The following is a 26,104-nucleotide window of genomic DNA, read 5'->3' on the forward strand; positions in this document are numbered from 1 at the left end:
TGGGTTGACAGGTACACACACACTTGCCCATGCAACATCTACTGAGACCCTGTTTGCAATTGGATTGCATTGAGCTTACACACCAGTTTGGAGAGAACGGACATCCGTACAATCCGTCAACTTGGTATTTACCTGTCTATTCATTAGGCCTTTAATTTCTGTCAGCAGTGTTATGCAGTTTTCAGTGTTGTGATCCTGCACATCATTTGGTAGACTTATTCTCTAGTAGTTTTATGTTTCTTGACATGATTATAAATGACATTGTTACTTTTACATATCCTTTTCTCATTGTTTCTCCTATATGAAAACATGATTGAATAAGCACACTCACCATGTCTAGTCACCTCATAATTCTAGTAATTTGTTCATAGATCCTTTTGCAATTTCTATAAACAATGTCTGAAAAATAATTATAATTTTCTTTCAATTCTTAAACCTTGCATTTCTTTATCTTGCCTTAATTGTACTGGCTAGGGCCTTCAGTGCAATGTTGAACAGAAGCGGTCATGGCAAGCATCCTTGTTTGTTCTTGATAAGGGAGGGGGGCTCAGTACACATTTTGTTGAGAATTTTCTTTTTTTTAAAGATTTTATTTATTTGAGAGAGAGAGAGAGAGAGAGGAAGGGAGGGAGAGAGGAGAAGAGCACAAGTGTTGGAAAAGAAGAAGAAGCAGGCTGCCCATTCAGCAGGGACCCCAATACAGGGCTCAATCCCAGGACCCCAGGATCATGACCTGAGCCAGTGGCAGCTGCTTAATTGACTGAGCCACCCAGGTGCCCCGAGAATTCCCTTTTCCAATAGTCAGACCGGTCCTAAAAAGCTAAGCTAACATATTTCCATCTACCCTTCAGTATTAAACCTTTATAGGGTTTAATGCGAGAATGAAGTGGAATTCAAAATGCCCAGAATAAGGCTGGCTATGCATTAGATAGGCACTCACCAAATTATCTGTGAGTTGGTCATTCTTTTTGTGCATTTCAAATTCAAAAAATTAACTTCCAGGATTGCTTGGTACCAAGAGCTTCCATCCCATGTCTTTGCTAAAGTAGGAAAGGGCATTCCAGTTCAAAAGGACTTGCTTGAGCTTCCTTCCCTCTGTGTTTTGCAGCAATGCTGTATGTTAGCAGTGTATCCCCAACTGTTATTAGAGGTCATCTAAAAATAGTCTAATTCCCCTAATTCTAGTAAAATTCCCTTATGCAGAACCAAGTTCTTGCCCCATTAGTAGCCACTGGTAACCACATCTGTGAGACCTCCAGCCCTGGCCATGGGTATAAGCAACACAAAAGTTTCCAAGTTGTACATACTGTTTCAAACTCTCAGAGTCCAGGAGGGAAGAGCAAACAGGATTCGGAGGTAAACCCTGCAGGTTAAATTTATTGTCCTGAACTTAGTGACGTTCAGGAAAGAGCTGTGTTTTTCTTTCCAGTGCTGTTCTGGAGCCAGCACTGGGCCCATGACTGGAGCTCTGGTGACAGCTACCAACTGTTTTCAAAATTAATTTTACCACCCCTGGTATGCTCAGAGTCCTCTCCTCTCCACTAGCAGAGGGGACATCTGTACCAACCTGCTGTGGTGGGAGGAGGGGGTTGAATGTTAAAGAGCCATGTGACCCAGGGTGTCACCCCCACCACTTCCTTCCCAGGAGTGTCTGAGCCAGTAGGGGAGGAACCAGGGCTCCCTGCCCTGCAGAGAGCCGCGTGCTTGTGGGTTTCTGGGCAGGTGAGGGAGCTAGCAAGAGCCAGTGGCCAGGGAAAGTGAGCTCCTTTCTGTAAACGTGGCCACTATGAATGGACATTGGCATTCTCTCACTGCCTCGATCACAGTCACACCTTCTGCAGGTCAGGGCACCCTTACCAATTCCCATGTCACAGGCAAACAATTCAGGAGAGGCAGACTGGACCCTGCACATCCATCCCATCAGGGTCTGTGATTCCTGTTACTTCAGAATCTCCTTGAGTTCATTATCCTTTTAGAATGTGGAAAGTAATCATTTTGCTTCTGGGTCTGGTGCCCATGTGTATTAGCAAGTGTTAGGTGGCATTGTGGGTCCCATGTGTATGTCCTTGGAGTGAGAACATGACAAGGGAGGTCCTGTATGTGTCACTGGGTGGGAATACAATGGTAGGTCCCTTGTGTGTGCCCTGGGAAAGCACAGAAGCCTCCCCAGGTTCAGATTACCCAGACCCTCGCTTTTACTCCTCTACTGAATGTGTTTCTGCTTTTCCACCAGAGCAGGTATGTAAGGGTGGAGCGGGGAGCTCCATATCTGCCACCTTTCTAGGAGCTGACAAATAAATACATTCATCTAGAGAAAAGAATTGGAAATCCCAAACTCAAGTTAAATTGGTAGGTGCTCAAGTAAGTTTACCAAGTGCTCAGTGTATTTCTGTAGATAGGGCTTTGTCTGCGGACAGAGGAGGGGGACAAATTCTCAACAGGAGTTCCTGTGCCTGTCTGCTGTGTTCTAGAACCTTCTGGGCATTTTTGTAAAGTACAGATTCCTGAGTGTCCCTCAGGGATGCAGAGACAGGCCAAAATCTCTGGCCCCAATGAGCTCAGTTGCACCATAGCAGGAAAATGTGTGGGATCAGGACATCTGGCCCATCTTGGGAGAGGTGGGGAATGGGTGTGATAGGAGAGTGGGCCTATTCTGGCTTCCCAGCCTTGGAGTGCATTTCCTTCACCCACGGGCAAGGCTTGGCGCTCTTCCATAGGATGAATAGCTTTCTACCTGGAGTCCCTGTGCTATGGAAGATGTGGACGCTGTGGCCCTTTTATTTCATTAGAACTCACTGCTGAAGAGCAGTGATTTGCCATTCGGTCTCCCCCATGTGAATGAAATCCCAGACTGGTGGGAGGCTGGCCGCTGGGCCAGCATGCTCTTGGCAGAGACTCAACCACTAGGCCCCAGACTCAGTGGCCCCCATGCCCTGGCTCCTCAGCCGCATCACAGGTGGCAGGAACCCAAGGGCAGAGTGCCTCGAAAATGCCTGTGCCGCACAGGCCACTGGCACACGCCAGGCCTTTGGAGGTTACTGGGGTGCGTCTGGCCAGGATTTTGCCCAGCTGTGAGCCACCTGGCATCCTCCACCCAGAACTGGGAACGTCGTTTCCGAGTTTGGCGGATCTGTCCTGGTTTTGCGTGCTGCTCAGTTGCATGAATCTGATGACGGCAAAGCTGAAGTGAAATCAGACATCAGCAGGGAAGGTGGCTGTCCTTAGAAGCCCTCTGGAAGCCACGGGTCCTGCTGCTCAGTGGGGGCGGGGCTGGGGCGCATCTCTGGGGGCCTCATCAGGCCCTGAAACTCCACACCCCGCTGCAGGGAAACCGTGGTCACAGCCTAGGGAGGCCTCCACAGTGTTTATGATTTTTTTTTTTATTTTAAGAAAGTTTAAAGAAGTAGAAGTATAAAGACCTTCCTCCCAGAATTGACATAACTCTTTTTTAAAAACTGTGTTGATTTGGAGTTTTCTTAAATAAAAATAAAACACCATATACGACATTATGTATAAAGATACAGTCTGTGGCATTATCGTGTCCTGTCAGTTGTGCTATGTTATATGCATCCTCAGACTCCATGCTCCCCACCTGGAACACAGCCATTTCTTAAATTTACTGTGTGCCTTTTCTATTCGTTTTTAAACATAGCCTCACATGCACACATAAGTAAACCATGAGCAACATGTAGTGATGTTTTATGTGCTTTTGAAGCATGTAAACAGTTGGCATCCTACCTTACCTATTATACTCCAGTCTGCTTTCCCCCCACCTCTGGGTGCACACTTGGCCCCCACTTTTTCCCCTACAGCATCTTCATCCTATGAACACACAGGTCCCACAGAGGGTCACATGGCCCGTTCAGTGTCCATGCATGTGTGAGGGTCCTTCTGGCTGTGCCACCTGCAGGGTGAACTGCACCTGAGCCGTGCTGGCCATGGGCACGTCACTTCTGATGGCCTGGCCTCTGAGCCACTGCTCCTCAGCCCTGGCCCTTTGGTGTTCACGTGGCTGTCCGAAGACCCAGTAAGGAGACCTGGAAGCAGACCAAGCTGCAGTATTTAAAACTCCCCAGAAGTGGTGCAGTGGTTTGGTGCCTGCCTTTGGCCCAGTGCACAATCCTGGAAACCCGGGATCGAGTCCCATGTCAGGCTCCCAGTGCATGGAGCCTGCTTCTCCCTTTGCCTGTGTCTCTGCCTCTCTCTCTCTCTCTCTCTCTCTCTCTCTCTCTGTGTGTGTGTGTGTGTGTGTGTGACTATCATAAATAAATAAAAATTAAAAAACAACAACAACAAAAAAAAACTAAAACTCCACAGGAGCGTCTGAGCACGGGCAGGGTGAGAACCACTGCTTTCCACAGTGGGGTCAGGGAAGCCAGCCCTGGGCACTGGGAGGGCTGTCTGCTGGGGTAGGAGCCCAACTGCAGTGGGGCCTACTTGGCAGTGAGCTCCCTTGTGGGGCTGCAGTCCAGGGGACACTTACCTTGGTCTCTCAGGCTTCATCTGGGGGGCCCCTGAGAATCTAAGAGGAAAGGACCCCCTTTTCTCTGGAAGGCTTTGGACTTCTGGGAAGTAGTTCTGAGGCTTATCTTGGCCCATGGCTCCTCCCTAGATGGAGGAAAAGCTTGGAGGCTAGAACATCATTTTGGACTGGTTTTTAAATGTTTCTTCTTTCAGGCACGGCCCCATGGTTGTACAGTGCTGCTATAGGCACTGGGGTCTGTCCTCCTTAAGAGTAGCAGGTGGGACAGGGCAGGTGGGGGTGGGGTACAGTGGCAGGAAGCTGGCTTCCTTCTGCTCCGCCCCCAGCCCCTACTTGCTCCCCCTCTTATGTTCCCCCCATCCCTCCTGGCCCCACCTGGCCCACACTTCCTTCTGCCCCTCCCATACTCCCTGGCAGCCCCTGCCTTCCCCCCTTTTTCCCCTTACCTGCTCCCTCCTGCCCATCCCACCTGCTCCCCTCCTTCCTCCCCCTGCTACTACCTCCCGCCTACTCTCCCCATCCTGGCCTGCCCCCTGACCCTACTCTCCTCGCCCCTCCTCCCCTGCTCCCCGCACTACCTCCCCTGTGCCCTAGACTGCTTCTGCCTGCCAGTGGCTGGCCGGCTCTGCAGCAGGCGGGTGGGGAACAGCAGGCGCCCAGGCGGACTGCCTTGCACTGCAGCTCCTCCGCCAGCCTGGCCTCCTGCAGACCCAGCCCCCTGTGGCTACAGAAGAGCGGGCTTCCTCCTGGAAGGGCAGGTCTCTGGTAAGGGAGCACCCTTGCTCCAGCTAGCCTCCCTCCTTTGCCCTGGCTTTGTCTGGTCTGGGTGGAATGGTTGTAGGAAGGGAGGCTGCAGATGGGGGTGGATGGAGGCTGTGGAGGGGGAGTCAGCAGAAGGCTCAGAAAGAAAGCGCTGGGGTCAGCCCTGTTGGGAGTGACAGGAGATCGGCCTCCTGGGCTCCATCTGGCTTCTCGGCTTTCCAGCAGCGTTAGTTTAAAAGACTGCTTCCTGGGCATGGAAGACTGTCTTTCACGCCCCAGGCAGGGGGACATATGTGCATGTGTGTGCCTGCGTGTATACATGGGCATGTTTGCGTGTGCATGGGTTTGCATGTGCGCCTGCGTGGGCATGCTCTGGGTGTGTGCATGTGTGTGCTTTCCCACCTGGCCTTGGCGGGGTATCCTTGGGAGGGACAGTCATGCTGTCCTAGACAGAGACCAGCCGGCTCAGAGGGCAAATGGACCGCTTCCTACTTGTAAATGGGGGAGGGCCAGGGGGCTGTGAATAGGTCTCGTCTCATTTGATCACAGCATGCATGCATGCACACGGACACATGCACCGCCCCCCCCCCCCCCCCCCGCACAGGCACACGCATGCGCGCACACACAAACACAGGTGGGCCAGCAGGGCTCTGGGCACAGTGCAGTGACGCACCAGGAGCCCCTGGCACGGTGACCCTGGCAGAAGTCGACGCTGCAGTGCCGTTTGTCATCCAGAGGGGAGGGGCTGTGGCGAGGCTATTGGGTGGGTCATGGGGCTCCTTGTAGGGCTCCTCCAGACGTGAACAGCTGGGCTGCCTGCTTTTCAAGGGGAGTCCAGAGGTGGCCCAGCCTTGCCAGGTTGGGATCAGAGGGTGGAGTCCTCTGATCTTCTCCACATCTGTTGACAAAACAGTGACCAGTGTTAGAAGTGGGTCCATGAGATCTAAATTCAGAAGGACCCAGAGGTGGGCCTCATTTATTAGGCTCTATTTACCCTGTACTGCTTCTGTTTCAGGGATAAACGCCCAAGCCCGGAGGCTGCAGCGGAGCCGTGCCAAGGGAACCCCAGCCCTGGCTTCAGAGGGTGCACAGAGCCCCCCTACACCCCGGCTGCGCCGCACTGTCAGTGAGAGCAGCCTGAGCTCGGCCACCACCCCGGGCCCCGAGGAACGTGGCCAGGAAACCATGCGCTACTCACTCTATGAGTCTCCCCACCTGCTCCTTCTGCAGGGCTACAGCCAACAGCACGTGAGTGCACCCCCTTTCGCCCCCACGAAGGCCCAGCCGCCCTCCCGAGAGCTGACCAGGAGGGCCCGCTGGAAGTTCTCAGAGTAGAAGGCCTCCTCTTGCTGCTAGCTGAGTCAGCTGTGAACTTCTGTGGGCCGCAGTCGCTCTGGTGACAATGAGGCTGTAGAAATGGGGTGCTGGGGACCAATGTGGGGGGCCGTCCTAGATTCTGGAGGAAGTGGAGGCTTCCCCCGTGCTTTGTTTCCAGGACATTCTCTGTACAGGCTACAGTAGGAGGCAGTAAGGACAGGGCTCACTCAGTACCAGGCTCCTTCTAAGAGAATTGTCTGCCATCTTCCAGATGGTGTCTCAGACCATGTCATGCCCTGGCTTTGGGGACCCCCAACTCAGGGGGTTCCCTTGTCCAGATAGGAGCACATGGCCTCGAGGGCACCATGGGAGGCATTGTCTGAGGAGGCCAGAAAGGAGAGTGGCCCCCAGTCAGGCACTTCCCTCTTTTGTTGGGGCCCTTGTCTGCAGGGGCATAGCCCTTGGAAGCTCCTTTGTCTGCTCGCTTGTGCAGATCTGCTGAGCTCCCTTCTGGCTCACGCCAGGTGCATGCTGTGTGGTGTTGGGGCTTCTGGTGCTGAGGTGTTAGCCATACCAAACCTGGCCTTACGCTTTCCAAGCAGTAGGAATTGACAAGAGGCCAGATGAGGGCTCTGGGCGAGGCTTTACTGGGGCCTATGCTCAACCCCTAGGGTGACTTCTCAGGCTGAGTACCCACAGAGAGGTCAGAGAGGATTTCTTGAAGAAACAGGTGGGCAGAGGGTGGCATTTGCGTGAAAAGGTGAGGGTTTCTTGGCACGTGTGTACTCAGAGAGCCTGCTTTTCCACTCATTGCATGTCTCACTAGCATGTTCTCTCTCTACTCCTGGGTGTGATTTTTAGAGTTTAAATGAGGGAAAGGTAAGTTGAGGGCATCCCCCGTGGTTGTACACACTCTGAGGCCAGCATCAGGGGTCTCTGGTGGTGCAGACTGGTGTCTCCTGGATCTTGCCAGGTTTTCTGGACGCTGACTAGCTGCTTTAGGTTGACGTCCTGTTTTCTGCACTCCTAAGACATATTGCTCAAGAAACACAGGCTCATGAATTTTCTGGTAGGAAGTTTTTTCTTTATGGTACAGTTGAATCTCATTAGGGTTTTGAGAGAGGCTGTAGTCCTGTCCCTATTCTGTCTAATGAGGAGACATCTGCCTCACTAAGCTGGAGCCGCAAAGGAGGGTGCCTGCACACAGCTTGTCACCAATCACCTGTGGGGGGTGCTTGATGACACTTGGCTGTGACTGTAAACCAGTGTCTGTGCCCAGCTTGTCCCTTGTCTGGCCTCGTTGTCTGAGAGCCGGAGTCATCCCTGGGTGTCTGGTGTGCCCCTGAGGCTGCTCTAGGAAGCCTCGTCCCCTGGGGACGGGGTGAGTGTCCGGTGTGGGACAGGCTAGGGACAAGCAGCAGGTGCGGAAAGGCTATAGGGCAGGGCGGGCCCAGGCTGGCGGTCCTGGCCACATGGCTTAGGTAATCAGGGACTGGGACACCTTTTTGTTTCTTCCTGCTGACGGGTTTTCCCAAGGTGGCTCCTGAGGTCTAGTATTTGCATTTCAGGACAGCCTGGTGTACCTGCTCAATCGGGAACAGCACACGGTGGGCCAGAGGACCCCTTCCAGCAAGCCCAGTGTCAGCCTCTCGGCCCCTGACATCCTACCCTTGCACTGCACCATCCGCAGGCACCAGCCTTCCGGCCCAGAGCAGGCAGGGAGCAGGCTGGTCCTGGAGCCCATCCCCGGGGCACCTGTCTCCGTCAACTTCTCTGAGGTGGGGGGCCGGGCAGTGGTGCTGCGCCATGGGGACCTGCTCTCCCTCGGCCTCTACTACCTGCTGCTGTTCAAGGACCCAGCACAAGCCCAGCCCCTGCCTGCCCAGGCGCTGGCCCGACTGCGTGCCGTGCCGCGGAGCTGCAGGATGTGTGGCGCCTCGCTCCGGGCCCGGGGCGCCTCCAACTCTGGCTCCACATGGGTCCCCCCACCCCGGCCGAGGCTGCTGCACCTGGAGTTTGAGCCCGAAGTGGAGGATGCACTACTGCAGCGAATCATGACTCTGATCGAGCCCAGTGGGGACGACCACAAGCTCACCCCTGCATTCCTCCTTTGCCTTTGCATCCAGCACTCAGCCACCCGCCTGGAGCCTGGCTCATTTGGGCAGCTCCTGCTCAAGATAGCCAAGGCCATCCGAGAGACAGTCTGGGTCAGTCATGGGGGTGCTGTTCCCTTCCGCGGGGTGGGATGGGGAGTGGGGGCTTGTGGAAGCTGGATGGAGGCTGTGGCCACCTGGGGGAGCTCAGGAGTCCCTCCTCTCTGAGGGCCAGCCTTCCCTGCCGGTTCACCCCTAGGAAGCCTGGGGTGTCCTGGGGGGGAGTGGGAAGGGCACTTTGTCTTCGTGGGGTCAGCTGTGGCATTGTGAGCTCCTGTCCTATGTCCCTCCCCAAGGCCCAGCACAGCCATGATGTGCCCTGGAGTCCCAAGCCCTCAGCACCTATTTGACTTGAGTGCCCTGTACCTCTTGCCAAAACTCCACCATGGAGCCCCTGTCAGCTTGGTGGTGGGGGTGCAGGACTGGTTGACTTCTCTATGTTGTAAAACTTCCATCAGGGTCTCTAGAGCACGGTATCATGCACATTTGGGCAGAAGTCCTTGTTGTGAGGCCAGGCTGTGCACTGTCAGCTGTTGGCTAGCGTCCCTGGGCTCTATTTGCTGCATGCCAGTGGCTGCCCTTCCCTCATGGAAATGGCTCTGGGCACTGCCAGATGTCCCCTGGGGGCACAGACAGCCTGTCCCTACAGGGCCAGGGCAAGAGCTACTGCACGCTGTCTGGGTCCAGCACTCAACTCCCCCCTCCTCCATCTCTTCCTGCCCCTCCAGTGACTGGACTCCCTAGGACCCAAAGCATAGCTGGCAGTTACACACAGTCCCTCAGAGACACCCATTCATCTTGGCCTGTAAACTAGAGAGATTCCCCAGATTAAAATCTGCGCTTAAAATGTTTGAAACCTTTTAAAAGCAAAAGCCAACATGGGCTGTCACATCCAGAGGTTTGTGTAAGTTATCTGTGTGCATCATGGGCATCTGAGCCCACCTCCTACCACAGTTCTCATGCAGAACAATGTCAGTATTATCCCTGTGTGGGGTCCAAGCACAGGGCAGATGACATCCGTGCAGTGCAGGAGCCTGACCACACTGGGGCCTGCGGTGACCGAAGGCCTAATGCTTAGGCGTTGTGACTGTTCTAAGTCTGCCCTGGACTTGACACTTCCTAGTAAGTTAGACAATATGACATATCCGATGTCCTGGCTAGGGAAACTGAGGCTCGTCGAGGTGAACAACCTCACCCAAGGTCTGGAGCTCATAAATAGAGGAGTCTGGATCCAGGCCATCCCTCGCATGCTTCCCCACTGTGCTGCTTGTGAGCCTCAGCCCTGGTCTGTCAAGAGCTGCGGATATTTCGTTTGTCTCACTGTTTCTTGGGCATCAACCATGCTCTTTATTCCATACACTTGAGGCAGATTAGCACATCCTAGAACAAGTAACGGAGTTGGCACCTGGGGCTGTGCTTAGCCAGATAACAACTTGCTGCTAAAGCAAGAGCCATTTCTTGATTAAAAGTGACAGAAAAGGTTGCCTAAACCCGCGTCCCCATTGGGATGTTTAAACGTACTTGTAAATACTCAAGCACACACATGTACTCATCACCCCTGTGGCTGACAGTGGAAAGCTATGTATAAAGCTTAACAAGATGAGCATTAGTAGATTCTTCTGGTATTTGGAGGATATTTGACCTGCTTTACTATTTCTTGAAGAGCCAGTGGTTATGTCAGCGAGCTGGGTGTAAACTATAAACTGTCTGTTGCAGGAAATATGCAGATCATATTCAGGAATGGAATGGAAAGGTGTCACATCAGATGGAAAATGATCCTTTCCAGCCTAGTTTCCAGTAAACAGCCGCACAGTACAGGATGTCCACAATGACACTGCCGTGGTTTTTATGTGGATGGCATACCATGAATTTAGTGGTGGTCTCATTGAACATATCCTGCGGTATCCTGTTTTTTCTCAGGTTTGCTTTTTTGTCTTTTTGATTGTAGGAGAAAACCAAAGAACTGGCGGAGAAGCAGGCACAGCTGTAAGTATGGCCCCTACTTAGGCCCCTAGCTCCTGGGAGACCTGCACCTCCCCATGGAGCCAAGCCCCCAGGGGGCCCCCCAGACACTGCTGGGGTCAGCTCTGGGCTTCTGTCACACAGTCCTGTCTCTGAGTGACCATTCCCATTTCTGTGCTCACCACCCTGGGAAGCACTGGGCTTGGGGAGTTTCTCTGGAGCGTCTGTTAGACCGAGGGGGTGAGATGCTCCCTGGAGCCTTGGCCTACTTTCACCTACTGTAATGGCTTTGCTAAAGCGAACCTGCCTCTTTAGGAGAATGTACAACCTCTAACTTTGACCTAGGGTAGTGCATTTCTGTTCCCGTCGTCTCTTCTCATAGAAAGTGCTGTTTATGCTCACACACCGCTGCTGGGCCTAGGGAAGCTGGTTGGCATCAACGGTGAAGCCGTGCACGTGCCCAACCCGCTGGTCCCCCTCTGATGTGGGCCCCGTAGAGAGACGTCCTCACACAATGGCTGGGAGGCGCGCTCTCGAGGCCTCTTCTGTAAGCGCAGAGGTCCGAGGGCACCCATGTGCCCTGTGGCAGCATGCCATGCATTTATGCGGTGTATACTTGGCGACGAATGGTGAAAGGGAATGAACTGCACGCTGCATCTGTATGGCTGAATCTGAAAATAGTGCCGAGTAGACAAAGCACCCGGAAGAGTGGCGGTAGTACGACTGCACGTGTGCAGGGGCGTAAAGCCTGCACCAAGCTGGCCCACTTAAGGAACGTGCATGTGCGGCAACCCCCCAAAGAGCCATGTCAAAGGGGTAGTCACTGCCTGTCGTGAGGAAAGGGCACCCAGGACTGTAAGTCACACCTGGCACCCTGGATTGCTTCGATTGTGTTTCTGCCCCTGGCGTCTGTAAAGCAGGCCGTCACCACGCGTGCGTGCTTACATATCCGCCATGGTCCCAGGCAGAGAAGGGAGGAATGGTCACCGCTGCCTTCAAAAGTGGGGGGACTACAGACAGGGAGGGATGGAGGCCGGGTCAGGAGCAGCAGGGATCTGGGGTCACTGAGCTGTTCTGCCCAGGCTGGAAGTGGAGCATGGCACTCCTGCTGCTCACAAATGTGTGCTCTCCGGCTCCCATTGACATCAGGAAGCCAGCGCCACATCTGAGGAAGGAAGTGTTTGATGACAAGTGACGTGCCTCGTGCCTGGGGGCATGAGGCTGCAGGGGAGGCCCAGGCTCTGCCATCCAGCTCGCTCACTGGGCAGTGTTCCGTGTGGACCAGGCCCCACAGGGCAGCCCTGGCTTCAGAGGGTGGCAGCCGGCCTGCCTGAGGTGGGGGGACCTGCACAGAACCTCCGTGTGATGGGCTGGCCAGTGTGGCTGCCCCCCAGCTTTAGGGACGTGGGAGGTGTGATGCAGCTGCGGTTTTAGGGGCTCATGCAGCGCTGGCCCTCCTGAGTGTCTGATCACTGGGAAATCGAGGCCTTCCCTTCAGCATTCCTGCCCAGTCTTTATTCTAGAACTTAACAGGCTTGTGTCCATCCTCAGGGAATGTTCCCTCTCCCCTCCTCTTTATCCAAGTGTGACTCCCTTCCAAAATACAGAAGAGCACAGACTCTATCAGTCGCCCAAGGATCCACACCTGAACTCAGGTGCTTGTGTGAGGTGCTGCTTTTTACATTGCCAGTGACTGGCAATGTTGACCTTCGCTGTGTGCTTTTCCTGCATCTGTGATCATCACACCTTTTCCCCTGGGAACCTGTGAGTGTGGGTGCTGCGCTTGCAGGTTTTCTGACCACAGCTGAATCCCTGGGATTAAACCCTTTATGGCTACTGATTTGTGTGGCATGGCGATCTACCATCTGTTGACATTTTAATTAGCGTTTCCCATCCGAATTCATAGGTCAAATTGGTGTAGGATTTTTTTTCCATTGTCTTTGTCTGACTTTAATATCAAAGTTCAGGGATGCATGGGTGGCTCAGTGGTTGAGCATCTGTCTATGGCTCAGGTTGTGATCCTGGGGTCTTGGGATTGAGTCCTGCATCGGGCTCCCCTTGAGGAGCCTGCTTCTCCATCTGCCTGTGTCTCTGCCCCTCTCTCTGTATCTCTCATGAATAAATAAATAAAATATTTTTTTAAATAGTGAGGTTTTTAAAAATATTTTTTTAAAAACAGAAATCCAGGTGGCCAGCCTTTTCTGTGTCCAATTCCCTGCATCAGGGTGTGTGGGCCAAGGACTCAGGTTCTGGGGTGTGTGAGAAGTAGCCCATGAAAGAGTCTGGGTGGCCCCTGGGTTTGCTGATCCCACTTCTTCAGTGATTATGGGCATATCTGGTTTTCTGTTTCTGCTTGTGTTGATTTCGGTGACTTCTATTTTTGTTCTTGAAGTTTACTGGAATAAAAGTTTATTCTCTTAGGACTGTTTTTATCTCTCATGTATTTGTGGTATTATCTCCCTATTTAATTCCTCTTGGGTTTCTATCTTTCCTCTTACCTCCCTTTGATTTATCTTCCCAGGGATTTGTCTGTTGTCATCTGCTTAAAAGGACCAATTTTGTTTCTGCTTACTTTTTCTTTCATTTCTGTTCCATTGATTATTTCCTTTTTCTTGCATAATTTCTATCTTAGTTTCTTTTTTTTATTCATGAATTATTTTGAACGTTTTTTGAACTTCTTAAATTTTAATTTAATTTTTCTTAGCAAAAATGCATTTGATTTTAGTAATAATTTCAGTAATAATTTCCCATATGCTTCCCAAATAGATTTAAACATTTTTACATCAGAGCACCCATTGATTTGATTTATTTATTTTATTGTGGTAAAAACACTTAACAAGTGAACCACTCTTTTAAATTTTGAAGTGTATCTTGGCAATTTCTGGTCTCTCCCTTCCCGGCTCAGCCCCAGAGGTCACGGTTCTGTCTCTGAGCCCATGAGTTGGACTGTTTTAGATATCTCATCTAAGTGGAATCCTGCGATATTTTCCCTTCTGCGATTGGCTTCTTTCACTTCACATAACATCCCTAAGGTTCACTGTGTCGTAGCATATTGCAGGATTTCCTTGATTTTTTTTAAAGGCTGAATAACATTTCATTGTATTATGTACCAGATTTTCTTTATTATTTCCTCTCTCGGTGGACATTTAGTGTGACTCCAGATCTTCCGTATCATGAATGGTGTTGCACTGAACACTTGGGGTGGGGATATCTCTTGGAGATACTGATTTCAATTCTTTTGGGTAAATACCCAGAAGTGGAATTAATTGCTGGATCATATGTTAGTGCTATTTTTAATTTGAGGAGTGTCCATCCTGTTTTCCACAGCGGCTGCACCTTTCTGCATCCCCCCCCCCCCCAACAGAGCACAAGGGCTCCAGTTTCTTGACACCCTCACCGACACTTGTCATCTCGTCTTTTTGATGACGGCTGTTCTGACAGGTGTAAGGTGAGCTCTCCTCGTGGTATTGATTTGCGTTTCCCTGATGCTGAGTGATGCTGGGCACCTTTTCATGTGCCTGTTGGCCACCTGGAGGTCGTCTTTGGAAAAATGTCTCTTCAGGTCTTTTTTTTTTTTTTTTTTTTTTTTTTTTAAAGATTTTATTTATTTATTCATGATAGAGAGAGAGAGGCAGAGACACAGGCAGAGGGAGAAGCAGGCTCCATGCACCGGGAGCCTGACGTGGGATTCGATCCCGGGTCGTCCAGGATCGCGCCCTGGGCCAAAGGCAGGCGCCAAACCGCTGCGCCACCCAGGGATCCCTCTCTTCAGGTCTTTAACCCACTTTTTCTTTTTAAAGATTTATTCATGCATGATAGAGAGGGAGAGAGAGAGAGAGAGAGGCAGAGACACAGGCAGAGGGAGAAGCAGGTTCCATGCCAGGAGCCCGACGCGGGACTCGATCCTGGGACTCTAGGATTGCACCCTGGGCTAAAGGCAGGTGTCAAACCGCTAAGCCACCCAGGGATCCCCTTTAACCCACTTTTTAACCAGGTGCTTAGTTTTTTTGTTTTTGTTTTTGTTTTTGTTTTTTTGCTTTTGAGTGATAGGAGTTCCTTATAGATTTTGGAAATTAACCCCCTCAGATGGATGGTTTGCAAAGATTTTTCTCACTCTGTAGATTGCCTTTTCATTCTGGTGATGGTTTCCTCTGTCTGCAGAAGCTTGGCTGTATGATGTCATCCCACTTGTCTGTTTTGGCTTTTATTGCCTTTGACCTTTCCTATACATGAAGTTGTTCCCGCCTCCCTCCCTTGCAAATGCTCACCGGAGTGGGATGGGATGGACCTCACCACACCTCATTTGTGCGCTGTGGTATGTGGCCTGAGGCTGGCAGGTGTGCATCAGCACTGATCTCTCCGGGATTCGACACCAAAACTCCAGTTGGCAATACTGCTGGTTTGTCAGTAGAGGCTTGTCTGTCCCTTTGAGTTCTGGGTGAAATTGAGAAGGGCAGTGAATGTCAAAAACAAAGTGGAATTAGGCTCTGAAGGGCCAGATTAATCCCCTTCTCACTGACATGTACCTCTTCACGCCTGTGTAGATATGCGTGTATGATGTGAGCATGTGGAACAGATTTGGAGGAACAGCACTCAGGGTCCTGCAAGAGGAGCGGGTGGCAGCAGTGGCAGTGACCTATCTAGCAGTGAAGACAAGGAGGCCCAGCCTGAAGCCAGTTCCTTCCCTCCCCGGGAGCAGGACAGAGAGGTCACACTATCATGACAGCAGTGAAGTTAGTCCTAGAGAACAACAAGCCTGCAGGCATCAGAGGAATGTGTGAAACGGAACTTGAGGTCCCCACCTTGGCCCATGCAGGCTGCCTGTGGCTTTTCCTGTGGACCTAGTTCCCTGCTACCCTGGGTGCGACCATCACTGATGACAGGGAGTCCCTAAGCCGTTGTGGCTTTTGCCAGCTCACCAGGCAGGAGTAAAGAGTCTGTGCCCTTGCCGGTCCCGGGGACAGCACTGTCCTTGAAGCTGCCCTGCTGTTGCCTGGCCTGCCCATCACCATGCACCAACAGGAGATGTTTCTCTGGTAAGGAGTCCCTGGGACTGTTGGACAGACAGCCCAGCCTACCCCTCAGACCAAACCAAGTCACACCTGGATGGTTTGATTTGCTTGTAAATGGATCCGTGCTCCCTGTCAGGAGAGTCACTAGGTGTGGTCATGGTGGCACCAAAGATAATATTCTGGGCGCTGGGCATCAGGGCATCCTCAGAGGCCACCAGAGCATGGCCTGCTGACCTGCTTCTGCTGTGGGAGTGGGATGAGATGCAGTATCATGCCCAGAAACACCAGCCATTGACGCTGGAAATTGAGAAATTCCCAGAGCTCAGCACAGCCTCGCCACATGCACCCTCAGACTTCTGGAGAGGTGGCTCAGGACAGTGCCTGGGAGCTTCCTGTCACCATGGGCAGCTCACAGACACGAGGTCCTAGGTCCTAGGGGCTGGTGCATGGGAGACAAGAAGCGAGGAGAGGGGGCCAGGGTGGATCTGGGCTTGGCTGGAGTCCATTGGACTCTGGAGGAAGGGCCAAAGAACCCTTTGGAAACCCATTGACGTTGTCATCGTCCCCTGGAAAGGGAGCTCAGAGCCTCGAGGTGCCAGCTTGGGAGGGAGGAGTGCCTCTAGGACCATTTCCACTCCTGGCTGGTCATCCCTCAGGCTTGTGATGGGGATCATTGAAGGCACTGGAGGGTTCCAGTCCCGTGCCTGGTGGCTTTCTGATTTAACTAGCTGCAGTGAGCGGCCCTGATAGAGTCTGTGTGAGGAGCATGTGTCAGCAGCACCCGGTAGATCTCAGTGGCAGCCTCTTTTTTTTTTTTTTTTCTAACAATGACCTCTAAATCTTCCAACTACTTCTAGCTATGATCAGTTAGTTCTTAGCTAATCTTGCCCATGCGCCTCCCAAGATTGTTTGTTTGCTGTTTGGTTTTTCTGTCACTTATGCTAACATAAAGAACACACTACACTCCTGCTCCTCATCCTACCAGCCGTAGGCTGCTCCCTCCCCATGCACACACACACTTCACACGCTCTTCTCAACGTGCCTTCATTATCTCAATCCCCAAAGACAAGATGTGAAAATAGTTTACATGAGTCCTTTACTGCTGGCTGTGGCCACTGGCTGTCCTTCCTGTGAGGTTTGTAGGATGTGTGCCTCTGGCCTCATGTGTCCAACAACTTATCTGTGCGTTCCCTTTCCCAGCCTGGCATCAGTGGGTTTTGGTGGCATCTCATTGGAACGAACAGCCTTATTTGCAAAGTGTGGTGCATTCAGCCTCCCTGGGTTACCATCCAGGAGTAACCCTGAGTCTTTTGTCTTGGCAGCCAGGAGCCTATCTCCCTAGCCAGCTTTTCCATGGCTGGCCTGGTGCCAGACCTGCAGCACATTCTTTTCTGGATGTCCAACTCAGTTGAGCTCCTATACTTCATCCAGCAGAAGTGCCCGCTCTATATGCAGAGCTTGGAGGAGGAGCTGGACGTCACAGGTACTGCCGAGCGGGGAGCGGGCTGCGGAGCGGGCTGCGAGTGCGGTCGCCTCACTGCCTGGGGTGGAATCGGCCACTAGAACAGTGGGAGGTGGTGTGGTGTTGGGGCTCCCTCTGGGAGGGGGTGATGCTGGCAGTTGGGCTGACCCCGCTCCTCTCGCCCCTGTCATGTCCTGTTATATAATCAAGCATCCCACTGTGTGTGCCTGCTGTACCCCCTAGAGCACCTGCAGGAAGGGTGCAGTGCATCGGCCCTGGGCTGTCCCTTACGGGGTGCACCTTGGTTTCAGAGAGGAGACAGTACCTCTGGGGGCTGTGTGTGATTGTGGGATGTGCTGGCTTCCGGACTCAGCTGCAGGGGATGCGCATGCTAGAATGTGCTATGCTGGGAGAGACTGCCTGGGGCAGCCTGGGGCTTCCTGAAGAGGGTGGTGTCTGGCTAGGCCCTGAGGCTGGGTGGGATTTCAGCTGTTTGTGTCTGCTCCGTGGCTCCTGCAAGGAGCAGGGAAGGAGGTGAGGCAGTCCGGGGAGCCAGGGCTACAGCCTCCTGTGGATGAGCCTGGTTTTGCCACACCCTCCCTCGCTCCGGTGTGGCAAGAACAGCCGCTCACCTCCCTCCCTCCCCATTGTGGGGCTTGGGCACTGGAAGCTTCGGGCAGGCATGGTTGGCGGTCCTGCCTCTGAAGGCACCAACCGGGGCTGGGAACGAAGCCAGGCAGTCAGGCTGGGGCCTGGCCACAGCTCCCCATAGGCTCAGTGCGCCGGGAAGCTGCACCGGGTCTGTGCTCAGCTGTGTCTTCCGGGAGGCTCTTTCTCTGGGAGAAAGAGCCCCAAGCAAGTAGCAGGGAACCCTGGACCTTGCCAGGGGTGCGAGACCCTGCTGAGCCCCCATCCCCGCCGCCCTGGGATGGGCCAGATTTCCAGAGAGGAGGGGCTCCTGGCAGTCGATGGTCTGCATGGTGCAGACTGTCCTACTCTATGCTAGGTCGGCCACCCTGGAGCTGTGGAGACCGGTGGGGTGGAGAGCCTGTGCAGGAGGCCTGGTGGGAGGTGGCGGGGTGAGGGGAGGCAGAGCCAGTGGGTGTGTCTACATCCCTTCTCCTCAGTCATGGCTTCTTAGTACTTTCTTACCCCCCACTTCACAGTGAAAGGGACATTGAGAGCTTCTTGGGCTCCCAGGGCCTGGGAATCAGTGTTTTCGTGGATATGTAGAGGGACACACTGGAACCTTCTGCGTCCCTGTGGACATTCAGGCCTGCTGACCTGCTGTCCCCGTCCTGGTTCCCCTTGGGTGGACATTGTGCAAGGCATCCAGATAGACCTCCCAGGACAGGGTGCTCTCTCTGTCCACAAGGCCTGGGCCTAAAGCATCCCAGTTACCTGGCTTCTCCCCGAGTGTGACCTAAACGACCTCTGTGTGTCTCCAAAGCCAGGGCACACCCCCTGCCCAAGCAGCCTGGGCTGTCCTGAGCTTGGTGCTCCCAGTACCCAGGGCCTCCCTCCTGCCCTCCCTATGATCCCCTTTCTCCACAGCCCACGTGTCTCCTTGGGGCCCCCCAGCTGTTCTGAGTCGAGGGGCTCCTCCTCTGGACGTGATGTCGGCCAGGGAGCTCCCGGGCCTCTGGCTTGTCTCTGAGCACGTGTGGCCTCCTGTGCAAGGTGTGAGGTCAGGGGTGTTGACAAGAAGTGCTGCCAATTGGGGGTCCAGCAGAGTCAGCTGGGAAAACTGCCCCCCGCCCCCGTGACTTTTAGGCACTGTGTTGGTGGGTGAGTCCTGCTGATGCCCCATCTCATCTGACCTTGTTTCACACACTATTGAGAGGCTGTGGTCTGTGGGCCCCACTGGGCCTGCCTCCTGAGCCCAGGGACCGTGTGTCTGGCAGATTTTCATTTAAAAAGCTACTTGGGGCTGACAGGGGCTCTGCTTTCTTAGCTGCTGCCTCTGCTCATGGGGGAGTTATTTCTGGTCAGGCCCTGGATGTTGTGCCCCCAGGCGATGCTGGGAGAGGGAGTACGTGGATGGCCAGGGCCCTGCCTCCATCCACCCCAGGGACCGTGGACCATGCAGACTGGGGAAACCACAGCGAGATCTGACCGTCCCACAAACGACGTCCTGTGTGGTGCCGGCGCTGGAGAGCTCAGAGGAAAAATAACATCACCAAAGGGCAGAGGCAAGGTCAGAGCCGTGTCTCGGCCTCCTGACCTTCAGCGGGAAATTTCTGTGGGAAGAATTCTGAAAACAGATGTCATGTCCTGAACGCTGGAAAATCGCCTTCTCGTTCCGCAAACAATCTTTGTTGTCTGAAGCTCTTGTCCAGGACGCCTCCCTTCTCCGGGCAGATAGAAGGTGGGCCCATGGGCGCCAGGGGGTATTTTATCCACTGAGTATCTCCGGGAGCTTTGCCTCTGCCTCAGCACCTGTGGATTTAGGGGCCTCAGGTGCAGGCCCCTGATCCCCTGAAAAGCTCCTCTGAGTGTCAGCTTGGCTGGACACTCCAGCAGAGCCTGTACCATGGGCACAAGTGTTTCAGCTGGTTTGCCAGTGATGTCTGAGAGATTTGTGTGGCATCTGTGGGGAGCCGCCCCATGGCTGTGCTCTGTGGGGTCCTGGCCGCCTCTTTCTGCCACCCCTCCTCTCTCCAGAGCCCTGAGTGCCACACAGGGGTACAAGTGGGCTTTCTCAGACAGGCTGGATGAGTAGGAGGTCTGCAGGGCAGTGTGTTGCTCTCGTCCAGGCCCTGCTCCAGGGAAAGGGTTTGGAACTGGTTTCTTGGCCCTGTTCCTGCTGGCTTTGCTTGGCTGTGGGTCGCCTTTGGTCTGCAGGTTTTGCTGTCAGCAGTGGGCACCCTTACATGTTTCTGTAGGCCTGGGGTGCTACAGCCCAGCAGCCTGTTAAGAGCCTCTTACTACCCCAAGCCCCAGGGACCCCAAAGTTGCCTGATTTGCCTCTCCTCTGAAGCCCAGTGAGGCTGCCAGGTGCAGCCAGACCCCACCAGGGTCGGTCCCCAGTGAGACCCCACAGGCTAGGCTCTGGGGAGGACTATGGGCAGGTGGTAAAGGCCTCTGGGTTCCTGCTTCAGGCGGGTTCCTGGGGAGTGAGCCCTTCAGGGCTGCTCTGTGGGCTTGGGCAGGAGAGCCCCAAGCCCTGGAAAGAAGTGCCTTGATCAGTGGCACATCCAGATGGTTGTAGGGGTGGGATGGGGTGTCTAATGGACTCGCACACTATTTCCATTCTGTTTGTCCAGCAGTGGGTGGCCCCATCAGAGCCAGCACCTCTCTCCCAGCCCTGGAAGGAGAGTCCTAGGTCATGGGGCCCACACTGTGTGGTAACGAAAGGGCCATGGCAGAATGGGCTAGTGCCTGTTACACTGGACACACACATGTGAACTGCTTGCTGCAGGTCCTAAAGTGAGGATCTGAGACAGTGGGAGACAAAGGCAGGGCGTCCACCTCTGCTAAGTGCTGGTGGAACACCACATGCCTCCTGAGATCTAGAGGCCTCTTCAGAACATTTCCGCCCTGTTGGGGTTCTCTGGTTTGGGGTCCCTGTGGCCAGTTTGGCCTCTTGCCTTGACAGGAACCCCTCCCAGAGGGAACAAATCATGTGGCATCCACTGATACCCCCCTCCACCCCGCTGGGCAGCCCCCAGGCTCAGCACCAGCTCGCATGGGGAGGCCCAACCACCTGGGCCTATTGTCCTGGAGGAGCCGCATGCAGCCAAGGCTGCCTCCCTCTGTGGGGCTGGTCTCAGAGCAGCTTCTTCCCTGCAGCCTCTCCCAGGTGCTGGGGGGAGAACCATTTGGGTTTCTCTCTTCTTGGAAACAGGTTACAGTTCTGTGGAGGGACCGTCTCCTTCGGAGCTTTGGCCAGGTGTTCCTTTGACCTGTGTCAGGAGTGAGAAGTGACTGCAGGGGAATTGGGTCAGAATCTATTATTGTTGGGCCACTGGTTCCAACAGAAAATGTGTCTGGCATCTATTCAGTAACAAGCTCGAGATGTGCTTTGCATAGCTGTAGCACTGACCGGCCTGGAAGCACGCGGCCTGGCCGTCGCATCCAGCATCTCCTCCCTGGCAGCCCTGGGAAGGCGTGGCGCGGGACTTGGGGTCAGCAGGCCGCGCTGTGTGGCTTCATCTGCCAAACCCAAGATGGGGACTTGGGGAGCGCCCTCCGGAGGTGACACATCCCCACGTGGTAACTGCTGTCTCCCCGCAGGCTCCAAGGAGTCCCTGTTCTCCTGCACGCTGACGGCCAGTGAGGAGGCCATGGCGGTGCTGGAGGAGGTCATCCTGTATGCCTTCCAGCAGTGCGTGTACTACGTCTCCAAGGTACAGCAGGCTGCCGGCTCACTGAGACGCTGTGCAGGGTGTATTTCTCATGGCTCTTTGGGGCAGGGGGTGAGGACCACGAAGGGGAGATAGGCCCTTTTCTCACCATCATTGGGGGGTTGTGAGCTCTAACTGCTGCCTCTGCGCATGTGAGCCCTGGCTTCTAGCTCCTCCCCTCCTGCTCTCTGGCTCCGTCACCCTTGTCCCATGAGTCGGCCGACTGCGCAGGGGCCCTCAGTGTGGGGGAGCAGGAGAGCTGGCTGCTGGGCAGTGATTGGGAAGGTAGACTGTGTGCCCCATGGACACTGGTGGCCATTGCGGTGAACAGAGAGGGTGTTCGAGCCCCCAGGTAAGCAGGGTCCCTGCTACCCCAGCACATGGAGGAGGGGGGTGTAGGCAGGCGAGCAGAGAGAGGAGGGGCCCCGACTGGGGGAGCCGAGGCAACTTGCTAAGACTGAATTTTCACTTGCATGGGTTTCGTGGGGGTATGAAACCTGCCCCTGCTGCTCTCCAGCGGGAAGCAAGGGGTGTTGGTTGGACACCGCACTTTGAGGACAGTGGTTGGAGAAGCATCCGTGGCCAGTTAGTACCAGCTGCCCTGTGTTGAGAAGGACACCACCTCAGTATCTTGGCCAAACAGGAAGGGCCACCCCACCATGTGCTCATATCTGCCCTGGGGTTCCCAGTGGGGAAGCCTGTTGCCCTTGACCGGTCATCACAGGATCACTTTGAGGTGTGGTGGCAGTGAGGACCCCCTGGGAAAGCAGAGCTTTCACCTTGTTTCTGAGGAGCAGCAGATGCTGCCCCGTCGGCCCCAAGATGAGTGTAGGGGCCTGCCTTCCTGCTGGATCTTCCACCAGGACCATCGCCTTGGCCCCCCAGTGCTGTGCCTGGCTCAGCTCTGTGGGAAGGGGTGCTCTGGGGCCAGGGATGTGGTCCTGGGGGGAACTCCAGGCCAGTCGGCTGCCCCCTCACCACTCTTTTGTCTGATGGAACAAGAGGGGCGAGCCCTGTCCCCTCAAGACCCGTGGAGTGTCCCCAGCAGCCCTTTGGCTGGGGCTCTGTGGCCTCCTGGTGTCATCTGCCCCTATAAGCGGGTTTGGCCTTGGCTTGGGGCAGCCGAGGCCTGTTGAGCAGGATATGTGATCAGGCCCAGGCAGGGGGCGCTTGTGTGGCCCCCAAGGCCCCTGCAGACCACAGCTGGTGTTTCCCTCTCCCCTCTAGTCCCTGTATGTCTGCCTCCCGGCCCTGCTGGAGTGCCCCCCTTTCCAGACAGAGCGCCGGGAGAGCTGGTGCTCTGCTCCCCAACTGCCGGAGGAGCTGCGCCATGTCGTGTCCGTGTACCAGGCCACCCTGGACCTCCTGCGGCAGTTCCAGATGCACCCTGAGATTGCCTCCCAGGTGCTGGCATACCTCTTCTTCTTCTCCAGCACTCTGCTCTTCAACCAGCTCCTGGACAAGGGTGAGGCCCGGGGGTGTTGGGGACCCACACTCCTGCAGTAAGAACCAAGCCGTGGGTGCTGGTGAGCGCTGAGGACCGTGGCGTCTGCTCTCTGCAGTTCCAGGAGGCACCTTGATCCATGGGCGTCCAGGCGGTGCCAGGAAGGGCTGGGAGTGGAGGCCCAGGAGAGTAGCTAATGTCACAGAGCAAGTCTCTCCAGGAGCAGTAATGTCCATCTGTGTCTGCAGACACCCCGGGGTGGTGGGAGGGGTGGGGGTCTGTACCGGCCTTTCCTGGCTCATTTTGTCCCTACACAGCCCCAGCAGTGAGAGAAGGTGGACAGGCTCTGAGGTGATGTGGTCTCTGACCTTGCCTTGCTGGCCCCCAGGCTCTCCTCACTGCCAGGGGCTTGGAGCGCCAGTTACTTCCAGCCAGGGGTCCTGCTGGGACATGGGGAGATGAGAGCAGGTGTGAACCCGTGATGCACCTGTGTCACCAGCATGGCCTTCCTGGGGTGCTTGGGGTCTTCAGGCAGGATCCAGATGGGAGCAAGGGGTCTCGGCTGTAGGTGTGGCCCATGTCTCTGCACCTGGGATTCAGTGGCTGTCACAGCCCCTCCCTGCCCTGCCCTGCCCCCTCACGCCCATGCCTACCCCACCCAACCCAGAGAGGGGTCCAGACACAGGCTGGGTAACTTGGAGACCAATGTAAGGTCATGAGGTCTGTCCTCAGAGGCTTGGGGTCGGGGAGTACGGGTGTTGGGGACCTCCTTGGGCGAGGGTGGACAGCACGCCCCTGTGAGGAGCAGCTGGGTTCACCTGCCCTCTCTGCTCCTAGGCCCCTCTCTTAGTTGCTTCCACTGGCCCAGAGGTGTCCAGGCCTGTGCCCGCCTGCAGCAGCTCCTGGAGTGGATGAGGAGCGCCGGCTATGGGGAGGCTGGAGAGCGCTTCTTCCGGAAGCTTTCTTGCACACTCAACCTGTTGGCCACTCCCCGGGCCCAGCTTATCCAGGTAGGAGGGGCACAGTTACAAACCCGGCATGGGCCCCAGACCTGGCTTCTGGGCCTCTGAGATCTTGCAGAGTTGCTTCTGTTCCACAGCCACTACCACCTGCAGGCAGGAGCAGGCCCCAAAGAGGTCTGTGTCCAGTCCCCTGGCCCCACCTAGCACAGGCAGCTCTGAATGTGTGATTAAGGTTAGAGACCCTGAGATGGAGAGCTTACCCTGGCTTGTCCAGTGGGCTCAGAAGAGCGGGTCAGAGAGAGGACAGGAGGAGGAGGGACTCCACCGCCTGCCTGCCTCTGAAGATGCACATGGGGTGCAGCGGCCTCCCGAAGGTGGGAACGGCCCTCAGCTGAAGCCAGCACAGAAACGGACTACTATTCTACAGTCACAAGGAACTGAGTTCAGGCAACCAAAATGAGCAAGGAGGACACAGCCCTGCTGGCTTCTTGGGTTTGGCCCCATGCACACTGGATATCTGACCCCCTGAACTGTCAGCATGTGCATTTGTGGTCACTTGTTGGAAGCTCAACAGGAAGTTAGCACAGCTCCTCACCTTCTCCCTCAGTCGCTTCTCCACACAGTTGGCCCCCATACCACTGAAACCAAACCAGCGGTGTCCCTTTCCTGCCTGGCAAAGCACTGAGTGTGCCACAGGGATGATGGGGAGAGGTTTGCATGGCTGGTGCTGCCGGTAGCATCCAGGGGAGCACATGTGAAGTTCCTACAGGGATCGTAGACCTTTCAGTCTGGAATAAAATTGGGGTACTCAGCCTCTACCCAAGGATCACAACTCAGAAAATCTCATCTGTGCTGCATCACCATCACTCTTAGTAATGGCGGGAGCTGCTGTCTGCTGCACACCCACAGGGCATAACCAACTTCATGCAAGTCACCTGGCTTTGCCCTCAGGGGACCACTGCTTCATGCTGGCTAAGCCTAGGCCACACAGCTGGCGATCACTCAGCAGGTACTGAGAATCTACCACGTATTGGGGATCAGATCTTGCTCAAGTGTCTTTGAAGTTATTTGGTTTTGATTATCGTAAAAGTGAAGTGTGGGTTTGCTAAAGAAAATTCAGAAACTGGGGACGCCTGGGTGCTGAGCACAGCTGGGACGCAGGCATGTGGTTGGCTTCCTCCACAATGGCACCGAACCAAAGCAAAGCTGGGCTTCTTGGTGGCATAAGCCCATAGGGACGGAGAACATGGAGATGAGACGTTTGGAAGGGGGATGAGTGCCTGCGCAGTGGAGGAGGCTGGCTCCTGAGGAAGACGCGAGGAGGCCAAGAACAGGAGGGAGGATGCAGATCCTGGAGCAGGAGGAGGTGCTGCTCCTGCTCCTTCCAACCCCAAGATCTGTAAACGGGGAACAGAGAAGAGCAGAAAGCCAGGAGTGGCTCTTTGAAAAGTCTAACGAAGGTGGGGAATTACAAATTGCTGATACCAGAATGAAGGGTACATCATTCCGACCCTATATTAAAAATGAGTAGTAATGATTGCATCTCAGTAAAACTGGGGGACACATTTAACAGTGTTCATAGTCAGGGCAGCTGACTGGTTCTCCGGCAAGAAGTGCTTTGGCCTGCACTTCGCAGATGCAGACGGGGATGTCACAGGTATAGAGAGCCCCAAAGAGCACTCAGTGGCATGAGGGGTGAACGAAGCGGGGTGCATCCACTGGCATGCGCTACTGCACAGTGGCATGGATGTGTGGCCATTGGCAACCATGAGCAGTGTTGGTGAGCGAGAGTCAGGCCTGGGGTGCAGGGATTATTGTGGTCCCAGCATCAGGACCTTCCTCCCGAGGGAGGAAGCCCGGCTGCGGCTGTAGCATTGGAGTCGGGACGCTGCTCTGCAGGGGAGTGGTGGGGCCTGGGCTGCTCTCCGCTCCTGTCCTCAGCTGGGAGCACCAGCTGGCCCCTCTGCGAACAGCAGTTGGGCACCTTGGACGTGTACGGTTCCCGTGTGTTCGTGGTACTTCCAACATGACATGCACAGGAAGAGGACGAAGCGGGCACACTGGGTGCTCTGCTGCCCCTTCCTACACAGCCGGGTGCCGGCCCTTTCCTCACACTTGCCAGCAGAAGACCAGGGCTCATTTCTAGAGCACTGAAGACAAAGGGTGTCCAGGCTAGGAAACCAGGCTGTCAGCCCGACACC

General features: G+C 54.7%; 1 protein-coding gene across 12 annotated transcripts in view; it reads left to right on the plus strand.

The window, feature by feature from the left end:
• Nucleotides 1-26,104, plus strand: part of LOC112929319 (monocyte to macrophage differentiation factor 2) — a 127,722-nt gene that overhangs the window by 96,008 nt on the left and 5,610 nt on the right. For 10 of the 12 annotated variants that reach the window (XM_026011356.2, XM_026011357.2, XM_072753230.1 and 7 more), the window contains 7 exons: nucleotides 6,261-6,493; nucleotides 8,131-8,769; nucleotides 10,664-10,701; nucleotides 17,012-17,172; nucleotides 21,388-21,500; nucleotides 22,725-22,962; nucleotides 23,779-23,951. In XM_026011356.2, coding sequence (XP_025867141.1) covers nucleotides 6,261-6,493; nucleotides 8,131-8,769; nucleotides 10,664-10,701; nucleotides 17,012-17,172; nucleotides 21,388-21,500; nucleotides 22,725-22,962; nucleotides 23,779-23,951 — 1,595 coding nt within the window. Of the gene's footprint in view, nucleotides 1-6,260; nucleotides 6,494-8,130; nucleotides 8,770-10,663; nucleotides 10,702-17,011; nucleotides 17,173-19,165; nucleotides 19,375-21,387; nucleotides 21,501-22,724; nucleotides 22,963-23,059; nucleotides 23,952-26,104 lie in introns of those variants that run through there. The other 2 variants (XR_012000553.1, XM_072753233.1) reach the window with 2 other exon arrangements.

The sequence above is a fragment of the Vulpes vulpes genome, chromosome 3 (genome assembly GCF_048418805.1).
Source record: "Vulpes vulpes isolate BD-2025 chromosome 3, VulVul3, whole genome shotgun sequence".
NCBI lineage: Eukaryota > Metazoa > Chordata > Mammalia > Carnivora > Canidae > Vulpes > Vulpes vulpes.